Source organism: Apodemus sylvaticus, chromosome 1 (assembly GCF_947179515.1).
Source record: "Apodemus sylvaticus chromosome 1, mApoSyl1.1, whole genome shotgun sequence".
Taxonomy (NCBI): Eukaryota; Metazoa; Chordata; class Mammalia; order Rodentia; family Muridae; genus Apodemus; species Apodemus sylvaticus.
In genome coordinates this window covers 68,180,753-68,198,912 of record NC_067472.1, presented here as the reverse complement: position 1 = coordinate 68,198,912, position 18,160 = coordinate 68,180,753, and the positions used below count along the sequence as shown (strand labels likewise).

The 18,160-nt window shown below is 49.7% G+C and overlaps 1 protein-coding gene across 1 annotated transcript in view; it reads right to left on the bottom strand.

The window, feature by feature from the left end:
* The window catches only part of Ebf3 (EBF transcription factor 3), a 115,162-nt gene extending 100,970 nt beyond the window's left edge, over window positions 1-14,192 (bottom strand). The window contains exons 1-5 of the mRNA XM_052174232.1: window positions 13,839-14,192; window positions 13,415-13,478; window positions 12,673-12,728; window positions 9,645-9,718; window positions 7,940-8,008 (exon numbers count right to left, since the gene is read on the bottom strand). Of these exons, the coding sequence (XP_052030192.1) occupies window positions 7,940-8,008; window positions 9,645-9,718; window positions 12,673-12,728; window positions 13,415-13,478; window positions 13,839-14,192 (617 nt within the window). The remainder of the gene's footprint in view (window positions 1-7,939; window positions 8,009-9,644; window positions 9,719-12,672; window positions 12,729-13,414; window positions 13,479-13,838) is intronic.
* Between the last annotated feature and the right edge of the window lie 3,968 nt (window positions 14,193-18,160).

Here is an 18,160-nt window from a genome sequence, read left to right as displayed (position 1 = left end):
CTGCCTATTACACCTCTGGCACTGAGTGTTTTAGCAACCTTGAAGGATGCTCAAGGAGAAAGCTTGTCCTCAAGCTGGGGAAGAGACTGTCTCTGACTCCAGAACCAGAAATATCAAGTTGACTTGGCTGGAAGTGACACCCCTTCCACTGGGCTATAGTCACCCTGTTCCTAATGACAGGCCCTATCACTTGTCAAAGTTGGATGACCTACTAGCTCATGACACCTGTACTCCCAAGGAAGGTGGGACACCCATCGAGGACTGTAATCAAATCTCAGACTGGTGCTGCACCTGTCACTCTCAGGGGGACCAACCAGGCTCAGGCTCTACCTGTTTTATAGAGTCTAGAGCATCTCCTCTGTACACATGTGTACAACTTGGACTCTTGGTGACAACCCCCAGAGAAGAAGGCATTATGCCCTCACAGAGGCCTGTAAGCACGGGGCCAGCCTCCGAAGTGAAGGATAGCTTCCTACTTTGTAAATTTGTCATCAGGAGGGCAAATGTTTGGCGATCCTTGAACACTGCCAAAGTTGTGTTTGGTTGTGGCGCTTTACCATGGCACCCTGCCCTTGGTGCTTTCTGCTGAGAGAAAGAGCTAGGAATTACAAGAAGGGGGTGGGGTGAGGGGTAGAGGTGGGGCAAGGCTAGAGCTGCCTGTCGGGCAAAGGAGGCCTCCCAGATGTGCAGCAACTCCTGAGTCTTCCAGCAGAGACATGCTGGAGCCGGCTTCTTCCGCTCGTGGGGCCTGGGCTCTGTGTCCTGCAACAACACCACCCGAGCCCCTTCCTTTCTGCACATGGTAAACTCATTTCCTAGTGAATTACCGGGAAGGCACTCGGCATGGCCCTGATGCTTTCAGGGGATGCTCACCACCCACAGACCCTTCCTAGATTTTGAGCATTTTCTAACTGAATAACCCTCAGTGAAGGAATTACAGATGGACAGGGCTGTTTTTCTTTCTCTTTAAAGGGCAGGAGCAAGAAGTGATACAATATCAAACTAAAGTCGGAGTTGTCCTATGCCCACGCCTGTAGTAAACACAGTGCTCTTCATCCAGTTGCTTGGCAAATTTACGGCATTTACCATTTTGACAGATGCGACGGGCTATTCTTGGAATAAAGCATTTTTTAGAGAGAGCGTTGTCGAGCTTTGAGGATGCAATGAACATTAGTTACTCCCACCCCCAAGTTCGAGAAGCTTATAAAATACAAGAAAACCCTTAACCCATAAAAATCCCTCCACTTATTTTTCTAAATGATAGCCATATTTTTATTTTAAAGCATTCATAATGCCAGCATAATGTCTCATTATATAGAGTTTTAACCACAAACATTTTGGAGAGATTTGCTACTAAGATAAACAAACAAGAGGAACGTGTGTTCTGGCAAGCAGTCAGGAGCGGACGGGTGAATGGTTTTCATTTTCTCGGAGTGCGAGCTAAGGCAGCTCCGCCAAGTACAGGTTAAGCTCCTCGAGTTCTCACTTCCTGTACCCCCACTTGTCAATCACTTCCTGTCTGCCACGACAATCTCCATCATTAGAGCCTGGAATTTTTATCTCCTCCAATATGCCTCCCGTTGCTACTGTGAGTTTGAATTCTGATAAATTATTCACCATCTTTGAAAAGTAACCGAAAATTATAGCATCAACTCTAGCCACCTATATCTAGGGAAGATCGCCCTCCTCCTCCCTGAGTGCGTCCCACATGCTTCCATGAGGCCAGTTTCTCCTGCGTTCTCCAGCGTCACGAGAAGGCCTCTGGCCAGCCCCAATTATCTTCTGGTGCACAGAGCGTAATTATTTGCTTCCTGTAAGCATGCGTAACAGAACTCTGAGTTTGGACGGCTTTCCATACAGTAATCCAATTCGTCCATGCCGTCCTAACACGATTACAGGCACTGGCTATATCTTTGCTCTTCACCTGATAAGGCTGCCGCAGAGGCGCGGGATGGTCTGCGTCAACATCCCTCCTGGAGTATAGCTTCTGACAGCCCTGCTTCCAGCCCCTCCCTCCTGCCCTGCCTTTTCATGGTAACCAGCTGCCTGCTGCTGCCTGCCCCTAGCAGGCAGCACCACACAGTTTCAGCCCTTGCAAGAGCTGATGAGAATCTGAGCTGGTTAAGAGTGCTGCGGAAGTCATTGTGGGCCTGTGGCTTGTTTTCCAACCCAATTCTACACCAGTCTGGCCTGGTCACCCTGTAGGCCTTACCCAGCCAGCCCAGGCAGTCATAAATCTCTGTAGGCCTCCTTAGCTTAGAGCAGAGATATAAACCCTAGGCCTGATGCTGGCCCCAACACCCTACTCACCGTGACACACAGCCTTGACTTATACACAGATGCAGCATGCCTAATGCACAGTTGTGGCAGGGTGGTGGGCTCAGAGGCATGCATGCAAAGTGGGCACTGTTCCTAGTGCTACCCTCTCTAAATGAGAGCATGTCACTGTGACTCTGTTAAGCTGCTCTTCCTTTTCTGTTTATTTTCAGAAGTTTATGAAAAAAATTAAAGGATGAATGAACATGGTGAACTTTTTGCCTCTCTCCGTTGGCATACCAGGGAATAAAACAGCCATTCACACCTGAGCCTGGCCGTGCCAAATGGGGCTCGTGCCAACCAGAATCAGAGTCTTTGTAGCCACTCCATTCATCCAAAGTGCATTTTAATATTGCCAAATTTCTAGCCAATATTTTCCCTTCTCTGAAGTCCCCATGTATTAAAACAGACCCAGAACCAAAGAGTGTCTCAGTTTGGCAGCCAAGGCCAAGAGGAGGACTCCAGGGTCTCGAGGCCTATTTGATGATAATTATATTCACTTTCAAGAAAACTGAGAAGGAGAAATTAACGGCAAACTATGCTGTTCTTGCTGTATTATGCATACAGAATGACAATCCGTCATTTCAGAAGTTAACAAACGGTCTCCATTCTGCAGGTTATCCAAATGCTACTGAATAGAAAACCTTGGGTTCCCTAAATGATGTGTAATTAAAATTATTTTTAAAATCCTCCTTGACAGGCCGAGGCTTAGCCAAAATGTAAATGACATTAAAGAAGACAATGAATTTAATTTTATTTAATGTCCCTTTTTGCAGATCCTCATTTACATAGCATTTTTAACAAAAGCGTTGACCTTATAAACGCTGGCATTTGTACAGCTCGCCGAGTTGGATTTAATCACGCTCGTGCAAGGCCATGAGGGAGGGAGCTTTAAGTTCTCTGCTTGGAGATGGAGTAGGAATAAAAACATCGGGACTGGTCAAATGTTTATCCACCCTGCTTCTGAAAACAACCTGACAAGAAGATGTAAGGGCTGGGGAATAGCCCGGTGCTGTTTGTAAGGCTTGGTAATAATCATACATAATCGTTTGGAAATATAGCTAATAAAAAATATAATGAGTGTTCAGCAAAATCGGCATTAGGCCCAAATTACATGATATTAATACTTGAACAGGTGCAGAAAGGAGCTTTAAATGAGGTAAATGAATAAATTGTCCCAGAGCACAACTGTGTGCACTGACAAAAAGTCAATCCCATGAATAATTCAGCAGGCAGGACTGCCAGCAAAGGTCGGCTCTCTTTGACCTTTGTGACAGGAAGTGAAAGGAAACACTGTTGACTAAAAAAAAAAAAAAAGAAAGAAAGAAAGAAAGAAAGAGAGGAGAGAGAGAAAGAGAGGAGAGAGAGAAAGAAGAGAAGGAAAAAGAAAAAGAAAACCTTCGGTCCTTTTGGGCTACCGTTCTGCAATCACTTTAAAGGTATGGTAAACTTAAAACACACAAACGAATCAAAGCAAGGCTTTGGAGGGCCGAGTGGGAGCACAGAGCTAAAATCGCTGGTACTTACACCCTCCGACCAGAGATGGTGTGAAATCGCAGACAATGAGAGGTTAAGCAAATAATGTTTTTCTACAACCCAATGTCAATTATGTATAAAAATCTGAGGTCAGCTGAAAAGTATTTTCAGAGCCCACAGGGCTGAAATTCTGTAACAGCTGTTAAATATGACAAAACTTCATGCACCCCCTCCCCCAAAAAAGAAAAACTACAGCCATTCCAAACTCTGTAAGAAAGAAAATAGGATAAACAGATGTCTGGCTCCCAGACAGGAAAGTAGGGCAGACTTGGAATGATAAGTCTCCCAAACTCTATAGACTAATGCCAGATTTATTGGGGAGGGGGCACTGCCTGCTGCAGGGATGCCAGCGAGCAGGACGCCAGAGACAGTGCCATCTGGAAGTGCCCCGCAGAGCGTGCTCTCAGTTGCACACAGCCCACGGTGTGCAGCCAGCCCGAGTGGGCAGCCGCACTGCCCTGCTCCTGCGTCTCCACAGGCTGCAACAGTTGGACTCTTGTGTTTCAGTCCTCTCAGGCTGAGTGAGGAAGGGGAAGGTAAACTGATGTGCCTTCCCCAGGCATTTCCAGAGCTCCTGAGGAAACAGACCCGGATGGCACAGGCGAATAATGTGAGCCCAAGTGTGGTTTTGGTTTAGCAGCTATGCCGGCATCCTGTAATCACTTGCAGCCCTTGGAATGTACGGGTGAAACAGGAGAGATTTATCTGCTCATATTTGGGATATGTGGACAATGGGTGTTCCTAATGAAGACCATCTGCTTTTGTGTTTTCCCAGAAAACATTATTTCATGAGGAAAATAATACTCCCTTCCTTCTCAGCAATACCATAAAAATTCATGCATGTATATGTGACTCTGTTTGTATTTGCATATACATACTTGCATATGTTAGGTGACTGTGGTAGTGCCTAGCTGTGTGTGTGTGTGTGTGTGTGTGTGTGTGTGTGTGTGTGTGGTATGAGAAGGTAAGCCTCTTTTTCTGCATCTGGCTCTTTGTAGGTCAATTCATGCAGATAGTTGTTCCTGTGTGTCTTTCACTTTACAGTGTTATAGTCCTTCTCGTCTTGGTAAGTTGCTATATTACTTTAAATACACGGAACTATAAAAACTTGTTTCTCCAACAGTGTTTTATGTGGAGGGAAACAGTCCATGGGAGGAAAAGCTCCACAGTGAACAAAAAGGTCTCTAATGGGAGACATCCTCACTGCCCCCCCCTACTTTGAAGTGTCTTCCTTGCCATTTGTAAGTATCTAATACTTCTGAAAGATAACTAAACTAAATTGTGTAATTAATTGATTTAAGGCATCAGGGCCTATAGAATGTGATTACCCCGCCAGAGCAGGGGAGCTTCCTTCCCTGTTCTCATAACACACAAAGCGGTTTCAACGTGTCTAAGAGCTTGGTGTGGGTTGGAGCAAATATGGGCCCATTGATCTCAATTCAGGTTGGAATTATTGGTTTATATCCTCAGGACAAATATGCTTTATCTGGTCAGAACCTGTTAAATGTATCCAAAGGCCATAAGGAGCCAGTGAAGCACATTGTATAGAATTCTTAAGCCAACTAACCAAGTGACAAGAGAGCTGGTAAGACCTGTAAACTCACCGATCTGGTGGGACATTTGATTCTGCAATACTCAAGGGGAAAGCCAGGCTAAAAACTCAACAGGAGCAACTAATTTCCAGAGGCAGTCCACACCCTACAGAAATGATCATCACTATGAAACAAGACAGATCTCTGTTGCAAATGACCACATTGCTCCAAAGAGATCGCCTGCTGAAGATGAGCCTCTCTCTTTGATTAACACAAGCTGTCCTAGCAAACACTAAATTCATTTTTCCTTCTCCAGAAATATGCCTTAAACTGGAGATAGTGCCAATACCACAATCATTTCACAGGGATTTACAGCAAGCAACAAAATGCTAATAGTATTTTGTCATTACAAGTGACAGCTCTCTTAAGAATGCTAAAAATGTACATCGCATTTGTCAGTACATAAAACTATCCTTACCTTAAAATCCCTAACATGGAAGGTGATTAAAATTCCTATAAAATTGTCATATCTTTGAATTTAGTAGCAGAGCAGATTTTTCATCAATAATTAAGACCTTCAAAGCATTTATGCCAAGCATAAATGGAGTTTCAATCCTCCTTATTCAAATAAACATGGTAAACCCATTAACCAAATGTTTTTACATTTCTCTCTTCCCCTTGTGCTTCTAGAATATCAATGATCACATACTCCTCATAGGTTATAAAGGTGTGAATGAGCTTTGCATATATTTAATTAAACAAATATAAGCAAGACCCCCCCTTAGAAGAGAATTAAAGAGTAAATTCTGTATATTGGAGGAAAGCACTGCCCATCATGAGATAAAAACTGAGTCTTGGGTGTTATTCACTATCAATATTCAATAAGTGATTGAAAACTGAAGAAATCCAAAGTGCTTTAGAAGGGAGACTCAGTGTCTAAAATGTGAGTCAAACCAACATGGCCTCTCAATCATGGCATATTTTTTAAGCCATGATTTAAAAACAAACCACATTTTAAATCTCCAAATATCACTGGAGAGATGAAGCATCTTTCACAGTGTTATATTAAGGGCTAATGTAGCCGCTTCTCAAGCATCTTACACTCACACAAGATTTCAATGGCTGCTTTAGCACCTTTCTAGCCCATCCAGAGTACTAATAAAATAAAATAAAATAAAATGAGTTCCATCACAGGACAACAACCCGAAACTGTATGACTTCCATAGCCACAACACCGAAACAAATACAATTACATTGATTTCTGTAGCTCCAGCTTCATAAAGTGTTGAACTTGTTCTCCACCGCCTGAGTGACGGCCACAACTGGTCAGCCCTATTTGATTACTAATAAGAGAGCTGTCCCTTCTGTCAGATACCGAACATTCTCCACTAAGCAAACAGCTATTCCAGCTAGTTAAACATTAGCAGTGCTCCCCACCGCTGCCTCAGACTTCTGTAGGCTTAACTCGTGGGGTTTTCCGGGTTTAATTTTTCAGACCCTGGACAGCAAAGTTCATGATCAAAAGATAACTTTGTAATGAAAGCTGCTGAAACTCAACCCCTCTTCAAAACAGTCTAAACCTCTGCCTCACAAAACTGGTGTCATATATACACGTCTAACATTTATTCGATTTGGGCACCAATTTCAAAATCTGCAGTCAATCCACACACTGGGCCCCTTGCTGCTCCCCATTGTTGGGAAAGAAAGAAATCTCCTCTCCTTCTCAGAATAGCCTGGGTGAGTCAGGAGGGGACGGTGGCAGCGTTTTTGTTGTTTCCACTAAGGCAATGCCAAGTGCACATTAGCACCATTAGGACTAATGATTGGTATCTTAAAAGGATGCCACGTTGCCCAAGGAACATGATAAATGGCAAGATGAGGAACAGCAAACCTAAAGAATGCATATAGCTAATCTAGTTATGGAAATTAATGTTGGAAATGTAACCAGCATGTGTAATTAGTTTCAATTATAACAACTTTGGTTTGTTAGTTACATATTTGCTACTTGACATAAACCGACAGCCACAATTGGAAAAAAATTAGGAGACATTTTGCAACTAATTGAGAGCAGATTAAATTCATTCTACCACTGGGCGATGATTGCAAGAGCACCACCACCCAAGCTTCAACTTCAAAGACCATCCAAGGTAAAAAAAATAATAATAATAATATATATACATATATATATATATATATATATAAAATGCAAAAAATGAAATACTTGTTAACAAATTAGCAGAAAGCATTTTATGACATATCTCTGGGTTTAAAGCCAGAGACTCTCTAGGCATAAAGTGCTCCTCACAGTGAGAGCAGTGGCAGATGAAACCGCTTCCCTTGACAACTCACAAGCAATTACTGAATCCCCACAGAGCGAGCCACCGGGTTTCCACGTTAACCCACCTGTGCATGATAACACACGCGGACAAATGGTGCAGTGCACAAGATGAGCCCAGCGCCAGCCGCAAAGCTAAGGAGCCGCTGGAAACCAAGCAAGAAAGAGAGTTTTGCTTGTTGCTACCGTTTTGTTTTGAAAATAAAGAAGTCATCCTTACCTGTCAATGATTACAGGGTCTGAGGGTGTCTCGTTTCTATTACCACAACTCTTCTTGTCACAGCACCGGCTGTGGGGCAATTGTAAACAGGGGTTTCAGTATACAGCTCAGCCTTCTCTGTCCAACTTACAATGTTTTTCAAAGTCTGACAATGAAGCAGTAGGAGTCAAAAAAAATAATAGTTTTCCTACTTAGGCAGCTTGACACATTTCAACCTAGTGAGTGAGTTCACATGCTCTTCTGTGAAACTTCTGTTGGAACTTTCGGCCAGAAGGAGCAGAGTTAAACACATCTATTATTACTAGCAGGGTAGCAAGAGCTCCTATACAAATTATAATGCTAAAATGCAGAAAACATGCTGTTGGTGTTTGTCTTTGCAATGAGCTGAGGAGAAAAGGCTGGAGGCTGGGGAATAACTTTTCACAGCCTCAGCCTTTGTTTACCTCCAATTGTCAAGCTGTTATTTCTGGAAAAGATGCAAGATGCCACCTCTAACCAATATTTCTTTGGGGCATTTATTAATTATAAGCACAAAGGCGTGCATCAATCTATCACAAACTCCTATTGTCGCTTCTTTAAGCCTACCTTAACTCTGTTATTGAAACTTTAATTAAAGCAGAAACGAAACAAAAATGTTATGCTTCTCGCATTTTAAAAAAGCATACTTGTATAATGGTTACATGTCTAAATTAGCTAAATTAACACCATATGGTAGGCAAAGTATATAAAGCCTTTTAAAGCTGACAGCTAAAGTGATTAAAGAAAGTCTACAGTCTTCCACTTAGAGCTTAAATCACATCTGTGCGCTTTCTATGTTAATTGCCGTACATGCAGAAGTGGATAATAAAGAAATTCCACTTTATTGGTTGTAATTTATATTTATTACCTGATATGAGAAAAAGTCAGCTTTTGTATATTGGTGCTGTAACAATACCTCTGCTCAGAAGTGGCATTCAGGCAACAGGCACCATAGCCGAGGAGAGTATGCCCCTCAGAGTATGGGGCCTGCTACTGTAGGCTGCAAGCCTGCACAACCTTTCCTTATTATTCCTTGCAACTATATTTCACATGCCACACATACAAAGTCAATGATGCGTTTTTATTCGCCATGTAGGGGCGAAACTCTTGTGGTAGTTAGAAAAAAACAGGTGGGAAATTGCTCTTCTGACAGAGATCTCAAGTAACGGCACGCTATCTAACAACAATATGAACGATGCATCGCTGCTCTAGGGAAGAGGTTAACTGACAGAATCACAATCCAATTCTCACATACACGAGCTCTGTAATAAGTACAAAAGGCTTTCCTTTTTTATCAATAACAGACAATTGTACGTCTCAGGATGCGAGCGTCGGAGAAGGAAGTAGTCAAATGAGTCCCAGTGAACTCTGACTCCTGCGCGAGGACAGATGCTTCCCCTGGTCTGTTTTCTTTCTTTTCTCTCTCTCTTTTTTAACTATATTGCTACTACACGGTCAACATATTAATCCGCTCTGCTGAGCAGCGGGTTGTATTGACTATCATCACTGATAGAAAAAAACGAGGCGGGACACTGCTCTGGGCTGGCCTGGGGCCTCCTCTGGCCTGCTAGGTTTCAATGGACGCCCTCTCTCCCCCGCAGTTGGGCGGGGTGGCCGGCGCCGGCGAGCGCGGCCCGCGTCCCCATGGCTGGCTGGCGCCATGGCCGCCCGTCTCCCGGGGGCTCACCTGCACATGATCTCGTGGGTCAGCAGCACGCGGCACATCTCCGGATTCTTGTCCTGGCCTTCATACACGATGGCCTGTGTGGGGGACAAGTAGAGACAGGGGTCACGCAGCGCCTACCGCTTGGACGCCACACCACCTCGGGCGCCGCAGGCCTCCCAGGGTGGCAGGTGTCCAGCCCCCCCCCCCCTCCGAGGGGAGTCGACAGGCACACCCGACCACCCTCCCACCCCCGCCACTTGAGTCAGTCGCGGGGATGCCTCGCACTGCCGGCCTGCCCAGCTCTTCCCGTGGGCGCATCCCGGGCCTGAGCTCCGGAGGGCTGCGAGGAGAGCAAGGCAGGGCCTGCCGAGACCCGGGCACAGCCGGCGAGGGCGCGCAGCCTCCCAGCCGACTCCTGGCTCCTGGGACACCGCAACCAGGCGTCGTCCTCTGGCCATTGTCTTAAACGAAGGCCCGATCACTCTGTCGGAAGAAGTCGATCAGAGTGCGCTGCGAGTACAGACGCCGGGAGGACGCCGGGCGCCACGAGCGCTGCCCAGGCCGGGCTCCCCAGCCGCCAGCCCGGCTATGCCCTGCCCGCCGCATCCACACAACACCCCCCCCCCCACAACGTCCTCCCCCGGCTCCTCGGAGCCCGAGCCGAGGCCCGCGACTTGGGCTGCGTGGCTAGGCGTCCTCGGGCAGCAGGAAGCCGTATACGGCGGCCGCACGTGCTCGCGCCACGCTGGGGAGCTAGCGGCCCGCGGGAGGGCCCGGGCCCGGGGGCGCCCCTGCCCGCGCCGCCACGTGCTTCTCGCCCGATGATATTTGGAAAGAAAAGTGCTAATGACCAATCTGGTGTTTATTTTCAAAGTGCTAACAATGATTTTTTTTTCCTCGGGTAAAAAGGCAGTGTCTGTGCGCACGCTCGGGTGGGTTTTGAGCAGAGGCTCCACCAGATGGTGCGAAGCCCTAGGTGCGCTCACGCCGGCGCCCAGCCCGGCTCCGCCGCCGGGAGCCCCGGCTCGGCCGCCCTCGCTGTCGCCCGCCTCGCCCAAAGAAGAGGAGAAAGGCCACTGGGGGAGGGGCGGGAGGCGGGGGCCGCCAGCCGCAGGTTCCGGGCAGAAAATTCCTCCAAGGGGAGGGCTACCCTCTCCGCAGTTCCCGCCCCCCCACACCCCCCTGGAAATTACTTCCAACGTCCTCCGGCACTTTCCAGCACTTCCAGGCGGACAAAGCCCTTTCTGCTAGGCGTCCGGGGACTGGCTTCCTTGGAAGAGGGAAGAGTCTCCGCAAGCCTCGGCCCGCGGCCTGGAGCTCGGCCCGCTCGGAACCACAGAAATGGTGGGAGTCACCACAGGCCAACGAGCCGCTCGCCTGGGGCTGCTGGGCTAGCGGCCTTGGCGACACCAGTACTTCTGAAAGAATGGCTTGTCCTCCGATGATCCCCGTGTTTATATTTGATTTATTTTTTATTTTGTAGCACAAACAGAAATCCATAAACTGTCGGTTCAGCGCCATTGACTCTTTGATCAGTTACTGGGCTATTTCTTTACTTCTCTCCCCCCCTCCATCCCCGTCAGTGAGGAGATTAAATGCCTTTATTTTCTGCACCGTGTAGACTGCAAAGGTACTAGGCTAAATGAACAATAAAAGTGTACTTTAAACGAAGCCTCCTGCTCCTCCCGTACGTGAGGCACAGAAACTTAGCAGCCCCTGCAAAAAACCTCCTAATTAGACTACAGCGATTCGCAAAACCTTCTGCCCGACATACAAAGGAAATAAAAGCCGCCTAACAAACAGCAGCCGAGTTCCAGAGCTTCTGTGAATCGATGCAAGGCTGGCAAAAGGGCACACCACAGTCTGTGTCAGAAAAACACGTTTACCTGCCAGAGCTTTGATCCAGGAGAAAACCACACAGCTCTGGGGCTGCAGACATTAAAACCTCATGCTCTGGCTGCCTAGGTAAGGACAAACTTTTTCAAAGAGAAATAAAATGTGCAAAGTGTGCTCAGAGAATGTGAGGCAACTGTGCCCGACTGCAGGGAGCTCTTTCCCACTTGGTTCATGATACCGAAAGTTAGCATCAAAAATGAAGAGAGTACTTTCATTTCAAGTATGACCCTGCAGCTTAAAAGTATACTCTCCATTCTAGAGCAATCAGTGCAGGGTGTGCTTAACTTAAGGAATTCTATATGCATATACCCAACATTCTATTTTAAGAAAGTGGAAACAATGTCCTTAAAACAGTAACACATCACCCAGTACAACATTAGCAGTCAGAGATTGGACACCCTCAAAAAGCAATGAGGCGCCTTTCTGCAGTTAATCACATTACTGATAGCCAATAGTTATCATCCAAAAAGTTGACCAAGACAGGTTAAATAATTTAATAAGGAACTGCTTGTAATTATGTTATTTACAAGGTATGACAGAGGGTGGGAGAGAGCAGAGCAGTGGATGGGTTTGAGTGACCCCTGGAGCTCAGACTTTGAATTATGGAGATGGGGGGCTGAGAGGTGAAGATGGACTAGAGGGGAACAAGGTGACTTTTCACCCCAGCACATTTAACTTTTAAATCCAAATACAGGGCTCCTGTTACCAGACCGCGACACTGGAGAGGAGGAGGGAAAATAACTAAGGGAGTCCAAGTCAATGAGCTTTGGGAGCATCAGTTGTCTTTGTTGAGGGGAGGGGTTGGAACCCCGAAATGATTTTCAAGCAGAGAAAGAAATGTTTAAAAATAAACAAGGGGGGGTTGGAATTTTTCTGTCAATTATTAATTACCATAATTAATTAAGACAGAGTTTGATTCCAATCGCAAGTCATTTAATAAAGCATATAGTCCTGTTTTTAATGACAGCATAAACTATCCTAGCAACCGCTCCATTTATTCCAATAAATATGGGATTCTCATTAGCATGTCAAGGAAGCGAAATGAAAAACAAATACAGGAGATCCATTTGTCAGTCTGCTCTCTCAGTCCCAGGACAACCTCAGATCAGCAGAAAGGAAAACACAATAAGTAGAGAGGAGGAAACTTTCTCACCTGTTTGGTCATTGAATCTATGAGTCGGACATACAGATCTTGCTCTGTTCTGACGCCTGTTGGGGGGAAAAACAGACAAATTCTCAACAAGCTTTTAGCCTGAACCTAAGGAGGAACGCCATGGCCTGGGCAAGCCAGTGCCTGGGACCACTTTAAGGCAATTCCTACAATATTGGGAGGGAAACAGAAAACCCCAGTCGCCTCTCACTGTTTTCTTTTCTTAATTAAAAATCTTGGGAATCTCAAGGTTCGCATTTGAAGGTGTAAGAAGTCTGCCTAGCAGAGAGCAGGGCAGGAGTGCAGCTCTGGGCCCTTATGGTCACTTAGTGTTCGAAGAGAGAATGCACCTATAGAAATAGAGTCCGAACTCCTTTCGACTCTCCAGGGTCCTTTCCTTTCTGAACCGTGCACAGGAAGTAAGTTATGCTCGGCTTAGGGAGCTACCCCCATCCCAATAATTAACATTAATTTGCAAAACTGAAAAAAGTCACTTAAAAGTGATGTTCTGCAGGAGCCCTTATCGATCCTGCTTTTACTTCTACTTCAAGCCCCACCGGTTAATCATGTGAAGTGCCATCGACTTATCGATCGTTTATGTTTTGTTTTCCTTCTATGCCATGAGAAGATTTCGTGTTTACACCCATGTCATTTTAATCTCAAAATCTTTATGTCCTGGAACCACCGAGGGAAGGGAGAATCAGCGCTCAGGGCGAAAGGGCAGTCAGCAGGCAGTGGTACTTACCATTGCTGTACAGTAGCTGCAGCTTGTAGTGAATGCCGTTGTTGGTTTTCTCGTTGTTCGGTTCCTGAAAGCAACGATAAATAATTGCATTTAGCGTGGCCGCATCTGGCGCGGTCACCGCGCTAGGTCCCCCTCCAGGACCGAGGCCCCTCGGCCTCACAGGCTGCAGGCAGGATTCCTGGTTTGCAGCTACGCGGTGATGTCACTTTTCCTGCCGCAAGCCCAGCGTTCCCCTCGCCCCCAATGAGTCCGAGGGCAGAGAGAAGTTGCTCGGCCCTTGGCGGGGCCTGTGCGACCGCACGTGGCGGCGGGGTCGCCCGGCGGAGCGCTCCCGCCGCCGAGGGGAGCACTCGGACCCCATGCGCGGGCACCGACTGCCCCCTACTCCTTGAGTGGGAGGGTGCGATCGCCGGTGTACACTTACTTTCTCTTTCTCCACAAAGTCCACAAAAGCGGTCCTTTCGATCTCCACCGGCTGCCCCTGCCTGTCGTAGAGCGCCAACACGAAGTGGAAGAAATTGGATTTCCGGAGGTTGGAAGGAGGCTGCTTCTCGAAGTGCGCCCGCGCCAGCCCCACGCCGCTGCAGGAGGAAAGGGACAGCGGCCCGGTGAGCAGCGCGGCGCTGGCCGGAGGAGGGGGCCGGGCCGGGCCGGGGCCAAGGCGCGCGGGGGCGGCCGGTACGTACCTCTGGGCGGCCGTGTTGGCGTCCACCACGCCTGCCGTGTGCATCCACGAGCGCACCGGGTTCATGCCGCTGCCCAGCGGCTCCTCCTTCATGGTCGTCCCCCCGCGCGGAATATTCTCCTGAATCCCAAACATGAACACTGCTGGCGGCGGCCGCGACTCCCGGCCGAAAGCGCGTCCGCGGTCGGCGGCGCTCGGGGCTCGGCGGCAGGAGGCTGCCCTGGCCGCCCTGGCCCTGCTCGGCGCCTGCGGTGCGGCCCGCCGCCGGCTTCAGCCCGTCCCGGGCAGGCGCGGCATACACCGGCGGCCGGGCGCTGCGGACGGCCGGGGACGCGGGCGGGCTGCACCGGCGGAGGCGCGACGCTTCGGAGGAGCAGGGCGCGGTGGACGCGGTGGACGCGGCGGCGCTTGTTGTTGTTGTTGTTTGCAGGCGCGCTCAACGTGGTGTCATCCTAGCCAGGCGGCGTCCGCGGCTGCAGGACACTGCGGGATCGCCCGCTTCTGGCGCGGCCCGCCTGCTCCAAAGACAAATAAACGGGGCAGTGAGTGCCGCGGCGCAGTCCCGGGCGCAGGCGGGGCGCGGCGGGGCCTGGAGCGGCGCGCGCAGCGGACGGAGGCGCACAAAACTCAGCCCTCTCTCCCCGAGGAATGGACCCTTTCCCGGGAGCCAAAACTCGAAGCCCCCGGGAGCGGCGCTGTCAGAGGGTGACGTCGGGGGGCGGTGCCTGCGCCATATATGGGAGCGGCCGCCCCTCGCCGCGCCCCTCGCCGCCGCCGCCGCCGCGCTCGCCGACTGACTGCCTGACGGCGCCGCGAGCCGGCCCGAGCCCCGCGAGCCCCGCGAGCCCCGCCGCCGCGGAGCGCCACCGAGCGCCACCACCGCCCCCGGCCACGCGCCACGGCTCCACGAGCCCAGCCGCGGCCGAGGAAGTTACTACCCGCCCAAATAAATCTCGCAAAGAAGCGAGCGCAGCCAGTGCAGAAGTGCAGCAGGCCCGTTATACCTGCCCACAAGACCTGCCACACAGTCAAAACACCGTGGGTCGGAGGAGGAGTGCCCCAAGTCGCCCACACGCATGCAATAAATACCAGCGCAGCACTGGCTCTGGGGTGTCCCAAAGAGAACTGCAGGAAGAGGCTGGAAAGGCGCGCGGGAGGAGACTCCAGGGGAGGGAGGGACAACAAGGGGCTGGGAGAAGAGGGTACCTAATCCCCCTCCTAGGGCTGCACACACCCTGCCGCCACCAGGGCTAGAGGCGCAGCTCGGTCTGATTTCTAGGCAGACCTAAGGCTGCTGAAGGGCCAGTGTACCCACTTCTGAGCCCCGCTGGGTGTCCCATGCTTTCTACCCCGGCAAAGCCTGCTGAGTGCGGGGCCGGGGTCCACGTCGGAGACAGGTTCCTCCAGACGGCCCCTCTCCCTCCGGTGGCCACAGGAGTTTCGGGTCCCTGGCTTGTTCTTGGGTGCGGCAGTGACAAAGAAGGCTGGGCCCTCTCTGGGCCGACAGAAAGAGAGCTCAGCCTCTCCAGCGACCCGAAGCTGGTGTCCAGCCTGTTACAAGGTCCGTGCGGTAGCCAGATCTCCCCAGCTCCAACCGCCTGAAAAGCAGAGCAGACGCTACGGGCGCCAGGGACCCTGCCCTCTGCGCCGCCCAGCCTGGGTGAGCGCGCGCCCTGCGGCTTCCCGACCTGGTTTCGAGGAACCGGGAGGGCAGCTGGGAGCCGGCAGAGAGTGGGCCGAGAGGCCCAGCTCAGGAGGCCCGGATTCGGTTCCCAGGCACTCGGCCCGCCCAAAGGAGATCTGTGCGACGTGGGACAGAGGCCCAGGGGACAACCTGGAGATGTCCCAGGCTCTTTCCTGCCACGAGAAATAAGGCCCTTCTGGTTTTAAAAGAAGAAGCAAAAGAAAAGGTTTCTGGGCGCAAGTGTCGCAGGGCAAGCCTCTTCCCGCCCGGCCTGGGGTAGCTCTGCCTTTTTTTGTGAATTGGTAGTGTGCGTGCGTTAATATTTTAATTAATCGGGAAAATCGAAGTCCGATTTACGTTATCTGGGGACCCCCCCACACGCTACTTGGAAGGGGTGAAAGAAACGATGTGCTGGAAAGCAATCTATTTTGCTGGTGTTGGGGGTTAATGACTATTGCCAAAGATAAGTGAATTATCAAAGCTGTTGCGCCAGTCCCATCTCAAAATCCATTACGGGGCCGGCCGTCTAATTAAATACGTAAGTATAATAAAATCATATTTTATGACTATTTGAGGGTAATGAGATTAGTCTTTAGAAGCGATCGCCACATATTAAAAATGCCACTGTCTATAGAATGTTAATAACCTTAAATCAAAGTGTATGGAAACTCCTCATGATAAATTAAAAGAAAATTTCTGTATTCCTAATAAGCCCAGCATTTTCCACTTACAGCAGACCCCCCCCCCCATGCAAGAGGCAACACTTTTCTCCTGGAAAGACGACACAGAATAAAGTTGGCCATGGGTGGAGGGTGAGGTTGAGAGATGCTTTGTCTCTGTGTGTTCCAAAGCTTGGGAGCTCACACTGGGTGAGCGACAGGGCCAGCATCAATGACAGAATATGCTAAATTCCTTTTTAGGCAGAGATGAAGTTGGGAAAGGGATACAATGCTTGCTTTGTAGCACACTTCCTAAAATGTCCAGCCTGGGCTGTAGGTGCCCGTTCTTGCGCTAAGGCAAGTGTCATGCTTAAAATCATTTACAGTATCTTTAATTCAGATTACACGCGCCAAGGCGATTTAAATCTGATTACCAAATTAGAAGGTTTAAAAACAAATCCTTCTAAATCTGATACTGTTGACTAAAGAGGGGGAGAAAAAGTTCCATAAGCCCATCACATAAGGTAACGATCCTGCCCCAGAAAGAAAGGGGGTTTTAAACCTTTTTGACAACAAATGCAGCTGCCCCGCTATTTTGGACGATATTAAGCGAAAATGAATGCAAATCTGTGTTCGGCAGCCATCTGGCCCGAAATGGGGGAATCAGCTGTCTCACAACAGGCTCGGAGGCTGAATCCATTTCAGCTCATTTTCTACATCATCTGGTCGCGCACCCAAAGCGTGGAAAATACGGTCTTTATCATTCACCAACTTTATCTTTTTTGTCACTCTACGGCTGCCTCTGAGCTGTGAGCACAAGGTCTAGCCGTCCAGGACGGGTCTCCACCCTAGCCTGCTGCAGAGGAGCATGGGTGGGCAGCCCCCACCCCATGCCACCCTCAGATTTTCGATTTGATAGGCAGCGAGGGACACAGCACCTAGGCCAGAGGGTGGGGGAGGGGCTGACGATCAAAATCCCTAGAGACTTCCAAGACGCTGGGAGCGCCTCCCTCAGGAGCCGGCTCCACCCCTCACTGTTCCTTGGACAATCAGGCAGCCAGAATCCGAAAGGGGAGTACTGAAGAGCTGGCTAGTACTTTGGAAGATGCGCGGACGCGCTCTGGCCAGTGACCTAACCATTCTCCCAGAAGGCCCCTAAGGGTCAGATGGGCGTCCAGGGACCTGGTTGGGAAGGACCCGACCTTTACCGTGGGCCCTGCGGGCCGCGACTGCGGCGGCGATCACTCCGGGCCCCGCGCCCAACGCGATTTGCACGGGTGGCCCTAGAGCTGCCGCCACCGCCGCCTCCTTGGAGGGTGGGAAGTATTCCTTTTGTGCGGATTTACGGGGAGAGGCTTCAATGAGCCCCCTCACATTTGCATTTAAATAGCAGCATCAAGCGCTTCGCGTGCCACACACCAGTGGGCTCCCAGATGTCAAGCCGGAGTCAGTCAGATGGCCAGTGCCCAGCTGTCCTCCCTACGTCGTGCCGGAGCAGGCAGTGACCTTAAAGAGACAGCGCTCGCCGCCCCTGGAGCTCGACTCCGGGTCCCGCATAAGAAACAACTCTTCAGCCGCTGTTTGTGGGCATCACCTGAAATCTAGAGGACAGTCCAACCTCCCAAGACCTGCCTCCAGACTCACCTGGTGCTAAGTGTCCTGGCCGCAGCACGCCACTAGGTTCCCCTCCCTGCCCACCCCCCGGATCAGTATACACC